This window comes from Xenopus laevis, chromosome 9_10L (assembly GCF_017654675.1).
Source record: "Xenopus laevis strain J_2021 chromosome 9_10L, Xenopus_laevis_v10.1, whole genome shotgun sequence".
NCBI lineage: Eukaryota > Metazoa > Chordata > Amphibia > Anura > Pipidae > Xenopus > Xenopus laevis.
Window position 1 is genome coordinate 119,173,073 of NC_054387.1, and position 16,994 is coordinate 119,190,066.

The 16,994-nt window shown below is 40.7% G+C and overlaps 1 protein-coding gene across 1 annotated transcript in view; it reads right to left on the reverse strand.

Moving 5' to 3' along the window:
- Positions 1 to 1,249: 1,249 nt before the first annotated feature.
- Positions 1,250 to 16,994, reverse strand: part of LOC108701659 (phosphoribosyl pyrophosphate synthase-associated protein 2) — a 47,280-nt gene continuing 31,535 nt past the window's right edge. Inside the window, exons 6-11 of the mRNA XM_018236587.2 lie at positions 16,734 to 16,849; positions 14,628 to 14,683; positions 12,036 to 12,187; positions 4,943 to 5,013; positions 2,937 to 3,083; positions 1,250 to 1,844 (exon numbers count right to left, since the gene is read on the reverse strand). Of these exons, the coding sequence (XP_018092076.1) occupies positions 1,686 to 1,844; positions 2,937 to 3,083; positions 4,943 to 5,013; positions 12,036 to 12,187; positions 14,628 to 14,683; positions 16,734 to 16,849 (701 nt within the window). The 3' untranslated portion in view covers positions 1,250 to 1,685. The remainder of the gene's footprint in view (positions 1,845 to 2,936; positions 3,084 to 4,942; positions 5,014 to 12,035; positions 12,188 to 14,627; positions 14,684 to 16,733; positions 16,850 to 16,994) is intronic.

Sequence of the window (16,994 nt, forward strand, 5' to 3'; positions counted from 1 at the left end):
TTATAACTAGGTGAAGGGCAAAATTATTACTAAAGGGGAACTATCGCGAAAATGAAAATTTAATATTAGCTTCCTCATACTGAAATAAGAAACTTGCTATATACAATCAATTAAATATTCTGTAGCATTTCTGAAATATTCAAGTTTATCTTCACTATTCCTCTCTCAGCCTCTGTTTCTCCTCATTCTGTCTTCATTCAGGAGTTGGGTGTCAGATGAATGATCCAATATATCTTATAGGGGGGCTCCTTTTGCCTAGAAGATGTATTAGAGCTCACTCTATTAGAATCACTAGACATCATGTCTCTCTACATGCAGAATTTGTGCAAAAGGCAGTTATTTTGTTAGATTTTGTTTGTACTGGAATCAGTTATTTGATTAATACATCTGCTAGGAAAGGAGCCCCCCCCCATAAGATATATTGGATCTAACTGTTTATGTTCACTATTCCTCTCTCAGCATCTGTTTCTCTTGATTCTCTCTTCATGCAGCAGTTTGGTGTCAGATATTCATTGTCAGTTAGATCCAATATCCAATTAATATTAGTGATGCACCGAATCCACTATTTTGGATTCGGCCGAACCTCCGAATCCTTCTTGAAAGATTCAGCCGAATACCGAAATTAATTTTAATTTGCATATGTAAATTAGGGGTGGGAAGGGGAAACATTTTTTACTTCCTTGTTTTGTGACAAAAAGTCACGTGATTTCCCTCCCGCCGCTAATTTGCACATTCAAATTCGGCCATGCAGAAGGATTCGGCCGAATCCAAATCCTGCTGAAAAAGGCTGAATCCTGTACGAATCCCGAACCGAATCCTGGATTCGGTGCATCCCTAATTAAAATCACCAGAAATCCTGTCTCTCTACATGCAAAATTTGTGCAAAAGGCAGTTTTTTTGTTAGATTTTGTTTGTACTGGAATCAGTTATTTGAGTGAGCTCTAATACATCTGATAGGAAAGGGAGCCCCCTATAAGATATATTGGATCTAACGGTCATATGGGGGCTCTCTTTATTAGAGCTCATTAAAATAACCGATTCCAGTACAAACAAAATCTAACAAAATAACAGCCTTTTGCACAAATCCTGCATGTAGAGAGACATGATGTGATTTTAATAGAGTGAGCTCTGATACATCAAAAGGAGCCCCCCTATAAGATATTGGATCAGTCATCTGACACCCAACTTCTGAATGAACACAGAATGAGGAGAAACAGATGCTGAGAGAGGAATAGTGAAGATAAACTTGATTATTTCATAAACGGTACAGAATTTTAAATTGATTGTATTTAGAATTACATTTTCGCGATAGTTCTCCTTTAAAGTGAGTTTTTTTGCCTAAAAACAAAGGATTCCCTGAAGAACGAGGGGGAAAAAACCCCCACAACTGTTACAGGGCACATATATAAACTAGTAACGCTGCTTTAAATACTGTTAGACCTAGTGCTCTTTGTGAGTGTGACATTTTGTTCACAAAAAAAAAAAAATTATCAACAAAAAAACAAAAAGCAAAAAACTGATTGGTGGATCTACAGATAAGAGAGATCAGCCTGAAAAAAAAATGGCCTTGTTGAAATATTAAGGTAAGCGCTTTGCACGGCACAGATACACTGTACAACTCCAGTTTTGGCCCTTGGTATATACCTAAAAATATATATATTTATATAACCATACAGAAGGAACTGTTAGTCGTCGACGCCTATATTTCTAAAAAGGTAAGACATGGACTCCCCATTGTGAATCCGCCGGATGGCTTCGGCCAGGATCATACTGATGTCGACCGTTTTGATTTTGGGACACTGGAGCTTCTGGACTTCGTGTGGAATTGTGTTGGTGACCACAACCTGGTGGGGAAGAAGAATATTTAGCGGAGGTTATACAAGACCACGTCGATAGGTGGTGGATTATATTTGTTATCTGGAAACCCATGATCCAGAAAGCTCCAAATGACATAATGGCTGTCTCCCCTTGACTCCATTTTATCCAAATAATCCAAAATTTTAAAATGGGAGACGGCCTTTCCATAATTCGGAATTTTCTGGAAAATGGGTTTCTGGATAACTGATCCCATACCTGTATTTGATCGAAACTAAGATATAATTAATCCTTATTGGAAACAAAAACCAGCCTATTGGGTTTATTTAATGTTTATATGATTTTCTAGTAGACTTAAAGGAAAACTATAACCCAAAATTAATACTTAATATGTCACTTAATTTTATATAAACTATCTGCTGCTTAAAGAATTTTACCAAACTGGTATATATATTTAAGTAAATATTGCCCTTTTACATCTCTTGCCTTGAACCACCATTTTGTGATGGTCTGTGTGCTGCCTCAGAGGTCAATTTACCAGAAACACTGCAGCTCTAACTGGACAGGAAACAGGAAGAAGTGTGGAAGCAAAATGTCTGTTAATTGGCTCATGTGACCTAACATGTATGGTTTGTTGGTATGTTTGTGTGCACAGTGAATCCTACGATCCCAGGGGGCGGCCCTTCGTTTTTTAAAATGGCGATTTTATATTTATGATTTACCCAATGGCACATACTACTAGAAAAGTATATTATTATGAAAATGGTTTATTTACATGAAGCAGGGTTTTACATATGAGCTGTTTTATGCAATATCTTTTTATAGCGATCTACAGTGTTTGGGGGGTATAGTTTTCCTTTAAGGAATGAAGATCCAAATTACAGAAAGATCCGTTATCCGAAATACCCCAGGTCCCGAGCATTCCTGTAGAGATAAAATATTGCATAATGCCACAGGTCTTGCAAGTCCACTGATACCATAGGGTAGAAACGTATGAATATAAGGAATGACAGTCAGTGGTACTAGAGGGGAAGCTAAAGATGAAAACGGTCAGTATTTTCTAACCCTGAGATTATTTCGACAAAGACATAAAATAAAGATGGCTGTGTACTTTGTCTCACCTCGTCAATAGTCGATTCTTCTATTAACCTGGGGGCATCGGAGGAAAGCAGACCATGCGTGGCCATCACAAAGATCTTGTACGCCCCTCTTTCTTTCAAAGTGTCAGCTGCAGCAACGAAACTGTCTACATCATCGATGATGTCATCCTGACAAAGAACAGAGGAAGGAGGTTGCTAGCACAGCATTGGCGTTTGATATGAAGCAAGCTATGAATTCCTTTAGCGTGTAAACTCTAATAAACTGGACCCTCTCTTCCTCTTGTATCAACCTGTATTCGTATGTAATCTGCATGTTTCGAATACACATCCATTGATTTTTGGTATCACTTTGTATAGTCTATGAAGAAAAGTAGATGAATAGTGGCACTTTACTGCACCCTCAATGACGTCATGCCAATTTACATTAAAGGAGAGGTCCACCTTTCAGTATGTTATAGAACGGCCTATTCTAAGCAACTTTTCAATTGGTCTTCATTATTTATTTCTTATTTTTCTTTAGTTTTTGCTGTCTTCTTCTAAGTCTTTCCAGCTTTCAGATGGGGTCATTGACCCCATCTAAAAACAAATGCTTTATAAGGATCAAAATGGCATTGTTATTGCTACTTTTTATTAAAGTATTTTTCTATCCAGGCCCTCTCCTATTCATATTCTAGTCTCTTACTCAAATCAATGCATGGTTGCTAGGATAATTTTTACCACAGCAACTAGGGATGCACAGAAACCACTATTTGGGATTCCGCCGAATCCCTGAATCCTTGGTGAAAGATCTGGCCGAATACTGAACCGAATCCGAATTTGAATATGCAAATTAGGGACAGGAAAGTAAAAAGTTGAAAAAAATCTTTTGTGATGAAAAGTCTTGTGATTTCCCTGCCCGCCTCTAATTTACATATGCAAATTAGGATTCGGTTTGGCCAGGCACAAGGATTCGGCGAATCCGAATACTGTTGAAAAATGCTGAACCCCAAACCGAATCCTGGATTCGGTGCATCACTACTAGCAACCAGATTGCTAAAACTGAAGAGCTGCTGAATAAAAAGCAAAATAACTCAAAAACCACAAATAATAAAAAATGAAAACCAATTGCGAATTGTCTCGGAATATAACTCTCTACGTCATACTAAAAGTTAACTCAAAGGTGCACAACCCCTTTAACACAAAAACCAATACCATTTGTTTAAAGGCAGCTGAGTCTGCGGTTTGAGCCTTTCCCAATGCAGATTGTAGATCTCCATGGGATTATGTAGAGAGTGATATAAGACTGTTTGCAATTGGTTTTAATTTTTTTTATTATTTGTAGCAATACATTTGTAGCCTTACAAAGCGTTTGTTTTTAGATGGGGTCAGCGATCCCTTTTGAAAGCTGCAGAGTCAGAAGAAGAAGAGAAATAATTCAAAAACTACAAGAAAGAAAAAATAAAGGCCAATTGAAAAGTTGCTTAGAATTAGCCATTCTGTAACATACTAAAAATTAACTCAAAGGTGAACCAGCGATTTAGTGCAGCTCATAGTACATTGCATGGCTTTGGTTGGTATTTTACTGGCTAGTCTGGTGAAATACAAACCAGCTGACAACCATATGTTTGGGTGACAATGTTTTGGATTTAGCATAACACCCGAATACTTTAAGAAAGTTTTGGCCGAATACCGAAATGTATATGTAAATGTATATGTAAATTAGGGGTGGGAAGGGGAAAGCATCCTTGTTTTGTTGACAAAAAATCACGCGATTTCCCTCCCTGTCCCTAATTTGCATATGCAAATTAGGACTCGGCCGGGCAGAAGGATTTGGCCAAATCCGAATCCTGCTTAAAAAGGCCGAATCCTGGATTGGGTGCATCCCTAATTTAACTACCCCTTTAATTAAAGCTGCTGTATGCGGCTTGTTTCCTTTAATGTGTACAGTTTAGAAAAAGAATGGCCAACATTCCCCCCTATTTCTTAGGTCACTGCCAGTATTAGCCTTAATGGACAGCACAAAGCCAAACAGTAATGTAAGTACTTACCACAATAATGGCTATCCTTCCACCTACATCCCCGACAACAGTGATTGGAGGCTTTTCCTTAGGAAACATTACTGAAAGACAAAGAGAATATGCCAGATCAGAACTATTAAATGTGGTTTTTTTACTTGTTTTCTGACAAAAAGTCACGCAAATTCCCTCTCCGCCCTAATTTGCAAATGCAAATAAGGATTCGTATTTGGTTTGGCTGGGCAGAAGGATTCGGCCAAATCCGAATCCTGCTGAAAAAGGCCGAATCCCGAACCGAATCCTGGATTCGGTGCATCCCTAGAAACAAGACACCCTTTCACACTGGTACCAGACACACACACAATGAAAGTGTCTAAAGAGTGGAGAAAGCAACACAAGGGTAAGTGTGTCTCCTGGTGTGACCACCATTTTCACTCTTGATGGAAATGCACAACCAGGTCAATTGCATTAAGATGAGAACAGAGGGAGCTCTGTCTTAAAGGGGTGGTTCACCTTCGAACACTTTTTTTCAGTTCAGTTGGTTTCAGATAGATCACCAGAAATAAAGACTTTTTCCAATTACTTTCTATTTCTATGTGTGACTGTTTTTATGAAATTGAAGTGTAAAGTGTCATTTTTTACCTTCTAAGCAGCTCTGGGAGAGGGAGAGCTTCATTTTCCGAAGTCGCCCGAAGTTGTCTCACAAGGAAACTTCGGAAAGCCGAAGCGATCCGAGTGCCATCCTGCCAGTGATTTACATTCTAGTCGGCGGGAAGGCATTTAGGGAAGATTAGTCGCCCAAAGAAGAGGCGATTTGTTGCTGGGCAACTAATCTCCCCCCAGCAGTCTCGTCTGCCACCACCCTTAACATACAGGTAGACAAGACCATCTGATGAATCATTTTCTCTCTAGAAAATCACACCTAGATAACTGATCACTCGGAACAATGACATATTTCTCCCTATTTAATGGAGGGATTTAGGGTCAGGGTAGAGTCCTGCAGCAGGTCGGGTATCTACGGGTTACCCGCAAAAACCTGCGGTATCCTGCGGGTAGAAGTTGCCGGTGCGGGTATAGACGTTGGTCGGCGGTTCTGCGTGTTGGGTCGCGGGTCTTCTCAATAGCGATTTTTACTCCTTTTTTCTGTTCACATCTACTTCCAATGATGTCACTTAAGGTTTACGACAGCACTTCCTGTTTTACACATTTTTTTTCTGATCACGCCTACTTCCGATGATGTCACTTCGAGTTTACAATGACAGCACTGATTCTTCATGGTCAGCGGGTCGCGGGTCAAGTACTAACGGGTCTGGTCGGGTAGCGGGTAAGAATGCGGGTTGCGGATTGCAGGTATGGGTCGGGGTTCCAAAAAATTGACCCGCGCAGGACTCTAGGTCAGGGCACACAGGCAGATTAGTCACCTGGTGACCAATCTCCTCTTCTTCGGGGCGACTAATCACCGGCGGGATGGCACTCAGCATGATTTGTTTTCCGAAGTCGCCTGATAAGGAAACTTTGCGCAAATTCGGAAAACGAATCGCTCCGAGTGCCATTAACATTTTAGCCGGTGGGAAGGCAGTTCGGGGAGATTAGTCGCCCCGAAGAAGAGGAGATTTGTCGCCAGGTGACTAATCTCCCCGAATCTGCCTGTGTGCCCTGACCCTAAACCATGACTCCCATTCTCAGTGCAAGAGGAATTACTGACAGTTTGTTTTTTTCATCATGCCCTTCCCTCCTGACCTGCAAACAGCCTGATATAAAAAGTGCTTCTGTTTAGATGAACTGCTGAGCTTCCTGAACGTACTAAGGAGGAAGTCTCCCCGCCACTGTTTTTTAGTGTTTGGGTCGGAAGTGGTTGTACAGCACAAAGAACAAACAGATTTAACACACACAGGGCTTAGTCACATGGAGAAATAATAAAGACAAAGCATGTCACAAAACTGTAACTGGCAGCTCGTGGTGTTCCCAAACAGACATGAAACAGGAATATACACAATGCTATTCATTCACTGTTTCAGCTTGTCAATAGCAGCAATGATCCAGGACTTCAAACTTGTCACAGGGGGTCACCATCTTGGAAAGTGTCTGTGACACTCACATGCTCAGTGGGCTTCACTGAGCTTTATATGCAGCAGCTCTCCAGTTTGCAATTTCAGTAATCTGATTGCTAGGGTCCAAATTACCCTAGCAACCATGCATTGATTTGAATAACAGACTGGAATATGAATAGGGGAGGACCTGAATAGAAAGCAGTCATAAAAAGTAGCAATATCAATAAATGTGTAGCTTTACAGAGCATTTAATTTTAGGTGGGGTCAGTGACTTCCCGTTTGAAAGCTGAGAAGAATCCAAAGAAAAAGGAAAATAACTAAAAAAAAAAAACAACTATAAAAAATAAACAATGAAGACCAATTACAAAGTTGCTCAGAATTGGGCATTCTATACATACTAAAAGTTACTTTAAAGGTGAACTGCCCCTTTAAAGAGCAGCGTACCCCACCGAATATTATGATGAAAAGCTGAGTGAGGAGGCAGCAATCCCCACAGACTAGTGATGTGCGGGTCCGGTAAAACCACCCACAAATCGCGCCCGCATCCGACTTCCGGGTTTCCTTTTATGGACCCGCACCAACCCTCCCCGATGACGTCACAAAAGGGGCAGGGCGAGCAGGCATGCTGCTATAAAGCCAGAAACCGGAAGTCTGAAAGCCAGCATTTAAAGGTGGCCACCCGCGAGGAGGAGTGCAAAGTCGGCCCAAAACCGTCCGCCACCCATGGGTATCTGGCCGGCCCGCACATCCCTACCACAGACGTCATTGGGCTGTACCATACAAGGGCCCATCAGCAATAAAGCAGCAATAAGCAGCCCAGCATTACTACTTGTAAGAGCACATGAAAAAGAGGGGGATCACCCACAAAGCATCTGTGCTAAGATCTCGGTAAGCTGTTACACATTGCTTTACCGACTGCCAGATAATGCTGCTATTGAAAGTCCTGGGAAGAATAAGGAAGCATATCCATTTGCAAAGAGTTCCTTAAAGGAAAACTATACCCTCAAAATTAATACATACCGTATATACTCGAGTATAAGCTGACCCGAGTATAAGCCGAGGTACCTAATTTTACCTACGAAAACTGGGAAAACTTATTGACTCTAGTGTAAGCCTAGACACAACTACAGCCCTGTCTCCCAGCAGCGCACATTCTGCAAAAGCGACCCCCCCAGCGATCAACCGGACTTCTTTGCAAAGTTGATGGTGACAGAGAATTGCCAAACGGATTACTGTGTGTATTGTCCCACTGTCCCACTACCATGTGCAGAGGGTGCTGTGTGATATTGCCATCACTGTTAATCTTTCGTATAACCAACAGAGGGCGCTGTGTGATATTGCAGTCACTGTTATTCTTTAATATAACCAACAGAGGGCACACTGTTATTCTTTCATATAACCAACAGAGGGCGCTGTGTGATATTGCAGTCACTGTTATTCTTTCATATAACCAACAGAGGGCGCTGTGTGATATTGCAGTCACTGTTATTCTTTCATATAACCAACAGAGGGCACACTGTTATTTCATATAACCAACAGAGGGCGCTGTGTGATATTGCAGTCACTGTTATTCTTTCATATAACCAACAGAGGGCATTGTGGGATATTGCAGTCTCTCCCCAAGTGAACTGTTGGTAAAGGAATGATTAAAAGTGACTGCAATCTCAGCTACTCCCCGCTGACCTGAGTATAAGCCGAGGTAGACTTTTCCAGCACATTTTGGATGCTGAAAAACTCAGCTTATACTCGAGTATATACGGTAAGTAACAGATTTTATATCAAATCAGGTTTATGTCAAATTAAGTGGCATATTAAAGGATCTTACCAAACTGGAATTTATATTTAAGTAAATACTGCCCTTTTACATCCCTTGCCTTGAACCACCATCATGGCAACTAATCTCCCCAAACTTTCCTCGTGAGACAACTTCAGGCGACTTTGGAAAACGAAACGATCCGAGTGCCATCCCGCCGGCGATTTTCATTCTAGCCGGTGGGAAGGGAGATTAGTCGCCCCGAAAAAGAGGATATTTATCGATGCCCTAACTGTAACAATAAAAAGTGTGGAAGCAAAATTGGCTTTTAATTTTCTTTAAATTGGCTCATGTGACCTAACATTTATGGTTTGTTTGTGTGCACCGTGAATCCTACAATCCAAGGGGGCGGCACTTATTATTTAAAATGGCAGTTTTCTATTTAGGATTACCCAATGGCACATACTAGGGATGCACCGAATCCAGGATTCGGTTCGGGATTCGGCCAGGATTCGGCCTTTTTCAGCAGGATTCGGATTCGGCCGAATCCTTCTGCCTGGCCGAACCGAATCCGAATTTGCATATGCAAATTAGGGGCAGGGAGGGAAATCGCGTGAGTTTTTGTAACAAAACAAGTAAGTAAAAAATGTTTTCCCCTTTCCACCCCTAATTTGCATATGCAAATTAGGGTTCGGATTCGGTATTCGGCCAAATCTTTCGCGAAGGATTCGGGGGTTCGGCCGAATCCAAAATAGTGGATTCGGTGCATCCCTAGCACATACTACTAAAAAAGTATATTAAAATGGTTTATTTACATGAAGCAGGTTTTTACATACGAGTTGTTTTATTCAATATATATTTAAAGAGACCTACATTGTTCAGGGGTATAGTTTTCCATTAAAAACATAGTAAGTTAGGTTGAAAAAAGACACACGTCCATCAAGTTCAACCTTTTAAGTCTGTACAGTATATAACCTGCCAAACTGCCAGTTGATCCAGAGGAAGCCAAAAAATTTGAAGTCTCTCCAATTGGCCTCAAAGGGGAAAAATTCCTTCCTGACGCCAAAATGGCAATCGGACCAATCCCTGGATCAACTTGTACTATGTTCTATCTTCCATAACCCTGTATTCCCTCACTTGCTAAACACCATCCAACCCCTTCTTAAAGCTATCTAATGTATCAGCCTGTACCACTGATTCAGGGAGACAATTCCACATCTTCACAGCTCTCACTGTAAAAAAAACCCTTCCCAATATTTAGGAGGAACCTCCTTTCTTCTAAGCAGAATGGGTGAAACAGTTGGTTTCAGTTCATCTTTTCGGAGGGGAAAACTACGTCCACTAAAGCAGCTAAATTGTTCCTTGCACCATTCCTGCAAACGAGGCTTACTGGGACAAAATTTTTCACTAAAAGATCTTGCTGTACGAAACAGTTTGGCAATGTCTTTCCTAGGGATGCACCGAATCCACTTTTTTGGATTCGGCCGAACCCCCGAATCCTTCTTGAAAGATTCGGGCGAATACTGAACCGGATGGGAAGGGGAAAACATTTTTTACTTCCTTATTTTGTGACAAACAGTTATGCAATTTCCCTCCCTGTCACTAATTTGCATATGCAAATTAGGATTCGGTTCGGCCAGGCATAAGGATTCGGCCGAGTCCGAATCCTGCTGAAAAAGGCAGAATCCTGGCTGAATCCCGAACCGAATCCTGGATTCGGTGCATCCCTAGTTTTTCCGCAGGCTGCCAAGACATAAAATAAAACTTGTAAGTCTTACAGTGGGACCAAGAAATATAAATCAGCAGTTCCTTTAGATAACATAGCTGGCTTTACAAGATAGAGTAAAAAAACTAGGGATGTACCAGGATTCAGTTCGGGATTCGGCCAGGATTCTGCAGGATTCTGATTCGGCCTGACCGAACCAAATTTGCAAATGCAAATTAGGGGTGGTGAGGGAAATCACATGACTTTTTGTCACAAAACAAGGATGTAAAAATGTTTTCCCCTTCCCACCCCTAATTTGCATATGCAAATTAGGATTCCGGTTCGGTATTCGGATGAATCTATCACAAAGTATTCGGTGGTTCGGCCGAATCAAAAATAGCGGATTTGGTGCATCCCTATAAAAAACAGTGACCTACCATCTAATAAGTAAACAAAAGGAGAGAGAGCTGGCAGATACAGGTGTTAGAATTACTCTTTCCCTCACATGGTGAAACATTGGAGCACAACCTCAATAACTATACAGGTATAGGGCCTGTTCTCCAGAATGCTCGGGACCTGGGGCTTTTTGGACAACGGATCTTTCTCTAATTTGGGTCTTCGTACCTTAAGTCTACTAGAAAATCATTTCCCAATAGGCTGGTTTTGCTTCCAATAAGGATTAATTATATTTTAGTTTGGAACAAGTACAAGCTACTGTTTTATTATTATAGAGCAAAAGGAAATAATTTTTAATAATTTGGATTATTTGAATAAAATGGAGTAAATGGGAGACAGCCTTTCAGTAATTTGCAGCATGCTGGATAACGGTTTCGGGATAACAGATCCCATCTCTGTATTACTGTATATAGCAACCATTAGCTAATAACTATATAATTGTACAGTTATGGGATTAGTTATCCAGACACTCATTATCTGGAAAGCTCCGAATTACGGAAAGGATATCTCCGATACACTTCATTTTACACATCCAAATTTTTAAAATGTATTTTCTTTTTCTCTGCAATAATAAAACAGTAGCTTGTACTTAGTTGTGCACCGAATCCATGATTCGGCTCGGGATTCAGCCAGGATTCGGCCTAATGCAAATTAGGGACGGGGATGGAAATCACGTGACTTTTTGTCACAAAACAAGGAAGTAAAAAATGTTTTCCCATTTCCACCCCTAATTTGCATATGCAAATTATGATTTGGTTCGGCCAAATCTTTCGCGCAGGATTCGGTGGGTTCGGCCGAATCCAAAATAGTTGATTCGGTGCATCCCTACTTGTACTTGATCCCAACTAAGATACAATTAATCCTTATTGGAAGCAAAACTAGCCTATTGGGTTTATTTAATGTTTACATGATTTTCTAGTAGATTTAAGGTATGAAGATCCAAATTATGGAAAGATCCATTGTCAGGAAATCCCCAAGTCACGAGCATTCTAGATAACAGGTCCCATACCTGTATAACAATGTCCAAGATCATAATTTTCTCAAGTTTAGGATTTGGTTCATCCCTAATGATGAGCTTGATAATAAAGGCATAGATGATATCATAACACAGGCATCATAACCTATTCCCATGACACTTATAATAAGAGGCAGGTCACTTACAGGGTATTTCCAACGAGGGATGTATGGCAGCGGCAATATTTTTGACTGCTGGAGGTGAATGCCGCCCGTCCACCATATCGGATTCTGCATCCTGAGCTTCCCCGTGGATCACCACTAATCCCAGCCGTAACCGTTCGGCAAATGACTGTGCTCTGCAATAAAGAGAATGGAGAAAGTATGGTTTCACTGAAAGCAAATCTTAAAGGATAAGTAAACCTTAAAAAAAAGTGAATGTAAAATTAATGAGGGTGCTATTCTAAGCACTTTTGCAATGTACATTCATTATTTATTTATTTATTTTTTAATACCAAGATATTAAAGGATACTGTTAATATGAATGCATTTGTTACAACAGCGCCACCTACTGGTCATTTTTTAACCAGTCTGACCACCAAGTAGTCAAGGAAGTTGCCAGGAGAAAGAAATGTTCTTCTGCTTAGGAAAACAATTATAAACCTTTCTCAAATCTTTCCTAAGAAGAAGAATATCAGATCAGCCTCTTTCTTTCTCCTGAAAGAAATATCTCTCAGGGCTTGTTAAGCATAAAACGGATATGCTCTGCATAGCTGAAACACAGAATACTTGTCTGGCACAAATATTAGCACAGCAAGAACATGGCAGGTTCAAGAGAGTTTAACCTGTAATTAGCAGGTTGTTGCAGTAACGACGTGAATAATTTAACAGGGGCCCTATCCTGTACATCCGGGTGAAAAACAAACAGTTGGACAATTACCCGGTGTCAGTTACTAAGGCTGAAAAATGGCAAATACCACCCCAAGGCAAACACACAAAACAAATCACAACCCGTCATCCTTGAGTGCTGTCTTAAAGGGGAACTATCGCGAAAATGGAAATTTAGTATAAGCTTCAGCATACTGAAACTTTGTATATAGAATCAATTAAATATTCTGCATCGTTTCTGAAACAATCAAGTTTATTATCTTCACTATTCCTCTCTCAGCATCTGTTTCTCTTCATTCAGCAGTTGGGTGTCAGATATCCATTGACAGTTAGATTAAATATATCTTATGGGGGGCTCCTTTCCTAGCAGATGTATTAATCAAATAACTGATTCCAGTAAAAAACAAAATAATTGCCTTTTTCACAAATTCTGCATGTAGAGAGACATGATTTCTGGTGATTTTCATAAAGTGAGCTCTAATACATCTACATGGCAAAAGGAGCCCCCCTATAAGATATATTGAATCTAAAGGTGGCCATAAATGGGCAGATAAAGCTGCCGATATCGGTAGTTTAGACCAATTTGACAGCTTATATGCCGTGTATGGGGGCTTCCGATGGGTCTTCCCGATCGATATCTGGCCACGATATCGATCGTGAAGGTTTGATTTTTACCCGACCGCCCTGTCGGAGCCCCTTGGCGTATCATAATTCGATTGTTGGACCATACGGCTGAATGTTCGAATTACCCCCGATATAGCCATGCTGTTAGTGGCATATCGGGGAAAAATCTGATCGTTTGGCGATGTCGCCAAACGAGCGGATCTTTGAGTCTATGACCAGCTTAAAGGTGGCCATATACGGGCAGATTTTTTACTTTCAAATGACCGATTATATCTATAACTTATCAGATAGTTGATGGTGTACGAAAAATCGTTAGGCGAATGATTGGCTCGTTTAAAAATTTTGGTCGTTCAGGGATAAAATCGGGTAGTGTGTGTGTGAATTACAGACATTTGTCGTAGAACGCTCGTTCTTTGCACAGATCAGGATTGTAGCACAAGCCAACAAACATATACGGAAGGACCCGAACATTCTTTGCTGAAAGCTTCATTTATAACCATACGAACTACAGGTATGCGAAGAAATAAATTGGTGCTGACTGCAGGAATATCACCGTATCACCTCATATGTGAAAGAAGTTTATTATCCATATATCTGTTGGAGCAGGAAAGGAGAAACTGACTATATACTCCAGACAGTGACACAATGCTGGCACCACTCCTACTGTCTGATGAGGCGAAAACACTGCTGCAAGTGTGAAAGTGCAGGGTATACAGTCTGTGTCTGAGTGTTAAAAATGCAATTGCAACTCTAATCTTTGCTTTGAATGCATAAACAAAGCCATTCCACAATCGTTTGTTGTTCACTGGTTCACCATACACGAAGGAACTTTCGGCCACAAACCATCCATCACTTCCTGTATGCTGTATATCCTGCTTCCGTCACAAGTTTATATCGCATTGTTCGTTGATGTATAATCTTTCGTTTCTTTCACCACACAATACGATTATATCTGTTCATATAATCATTCTCCATGGGTGGCATATGGTAAAATAATCGCCAGACTATCATTTAACGATACGATAAAAGTATGCCCATGTATGGGCACCTTAACTGTCAATGAATATCTGAAACCCACATCCTGGACAAGGATAGAATGAGGAGAAACAGATGCTAAGAGAAGTAGTGAAGACGAACTTGATTATTTCAGAAACAGTAAAGAATTTTTAATTGAATGTATTTTGAAAGTTTCTTATTTCATTTTTGCGATAGTTCCCCTTTAACTGTTCAGCTGCTTCCTAGTGGTTGAACTGTACCAGTCCCTTCAAGACTGAATGTGCTGCTTACCTTTTTGCCGACGATGGAGATTTGGCAACTATCACCGCATTTCTGTAGTCAGGAATCTGCAGCGAATCAAATAAAATGTTAATATTTCCGTGTTAACTGCTCTACAGCGGCAGAATGGCATAGCAATGGTTTTCTACTACAAAAGTCATTACAATTAAAACCTCTTGGCATTGTAACTGTTAACAGGATATAATCAACATTAGTTGCCAAAAAACACAAGGTACACAGAAAGAGAGTGCCAAAATATTACAGTGGACATATGGCTCTCTGCTCGGGTGAATGCAGGCATCTAATATAATCTAATAAGAGAACGGTCCCCAGGAGGAGGATGGATTTATTTTGAAGCACAGTACAGTTAAATACTCATTTAACAGAGGGCACCAAAGAAACGTTGTTTTAGGCGTAGCCTTGCAACCAGTCGACCTTGCAAAATTAACAGGTTAACTGCAATCCTGCTCTTTAGTGAGAAAGGCGATACAGCTGCAGGCTGCCAGCTAAAACATTTAAAATGCACGGCTTCCTATATCTGTTCTGTAATTACAATGCAGAACGATCATCTGACAGGCTGCTTCTCCTTTGTGTTTTAGGCAGCCAGCACAGCACTGTCAGACAATGGCATAAGAATGCATGCCCTGGTGCTCTGCCAAGGGATGATAGTGCTCTGAATAACAGAACATAAAGGTGGGATACTTCTTATGTGCTTCCTTGTATTCAGAAACCCAATCAATAAAACTTTGTGTTCAACCTATCTTGGCTGTTACAGGGAGGCGGAGTTCAGCTGCCCTCTTACTTGCCTATTATTGATGAGTGCCAGTTTCCCCTTAAAGGAGAAGGAAAGGCAAAAATTAAGTAAGCTTTGTCAGAAATTTCTATATAAATACACTTGTAAACCCTGCTGCTCTGAGTCAAAAGAAACAGCATTTCTTTCCTTCTATTGAGTACACATGGACTTCTGTATCAGACTTCCTGTTTTCAGCATAAACCTCCAGGGCTAGGGCTTGAGCATGCTCAGTTTGCTCCTCTCTTCTTCTTCCCCTCCCTCCTCCCCTCACTGCTGTAATCTGAGCCCAGAGCTATGGGAAACTCAGGCAGGAAGTGATGTCACCCCAAGCTAATATGGAGGCTGTGTCCTAAACAAACAGAGAGTTTCTAGAGCAGAATAAATATAGTGTTATACAAACATAGAGAGTTTCTAGAGCAGAATAAATATAGTGTTATAGCTTGCACTATTGTGGCTAATCTATTGGCAATAAACGTCCTCTGTGGCTTGCCTTCTTCTTTAAGGCTACTATGGAATTTAAGCAAAGACAAAGCAACGCTAAGAGAAAGACGGATTCTGCACTTGGCACCAGGAAACAGAGACTGCAAGGGTTGTCTCGTTGTTCTATGAACATGAGAACAAAATATGTTGACTGGACCCTTCAAGGCTACCGGGACAGAACAAGATAACCAATGGCGCCCAGACTAAACACCTACAATAAATCAACAAAAAACTGCAGAAAAAAATCTATTTGTTAAATAAACTTTGGGATTAGATTATGATGGGGTGACCTTCCCAAAGAGATATAATGCAGAAGGAATGTGAGTAAAGTGTAAATTTTAGCCTTGAAATGAAGCAGAAGATTTTCAGCCATGAAGCACTGATAACCCAAATTTCTAATGTTTATTTGCAGGACCCTGGAAGTGGGATTGTGCTTTGAACCTTTAACAATGAGCATGTGGGTTTGGAACAACATACTATCTCCAGAGGCAGGTCAAGCACCAAACTTCTAGCAAGGACCCTCCCTAATTGTATCCACCCATACTTTGTTTGATCCAGAGTTTTAAAACCTTTGAAACCCCCCCCCAAACTGGAGAGTGCAAAGATGAGGTTTGAGAGAAAATTCCTGAACCATGTCTCACTAGTACCAATGGCAGACTGGGTCTCCTAAAGCCCATCAGGAGAAGCTGGCATTCGGGACTCACTCTTAAACATAAACACAACACAGAACCAATTTTAGAACAATGCAAAAATGATATAGACCTAGGGTTGGAATAGGAGTGGGCTGCTGAGAATTGCCCTTTGAAATCAACGCCACCCACCACGTCAACCCTCTTAAGACTCACCTCTTCCTGAATATACTGTAAAAGGAATGGAGATGCTCTGAGGTTATCCACGGGAATGTTGAAGAACCCCTGAATTTCTTTTTGATGCAAGTCCATGGTGATAAAGTGAGTTAATCCTTTGGAACAAGAAAACAAATCAGAAGTTAAGAGAGATAATATGGCTCCCATGCCAAGCCACATGCTCTTGCCAGGTTAAACCTCCGAGGAGAAGCTCTTGGTAACTTACCTACAGAATTTTAAGGAACTGCAAATATGCAGAGG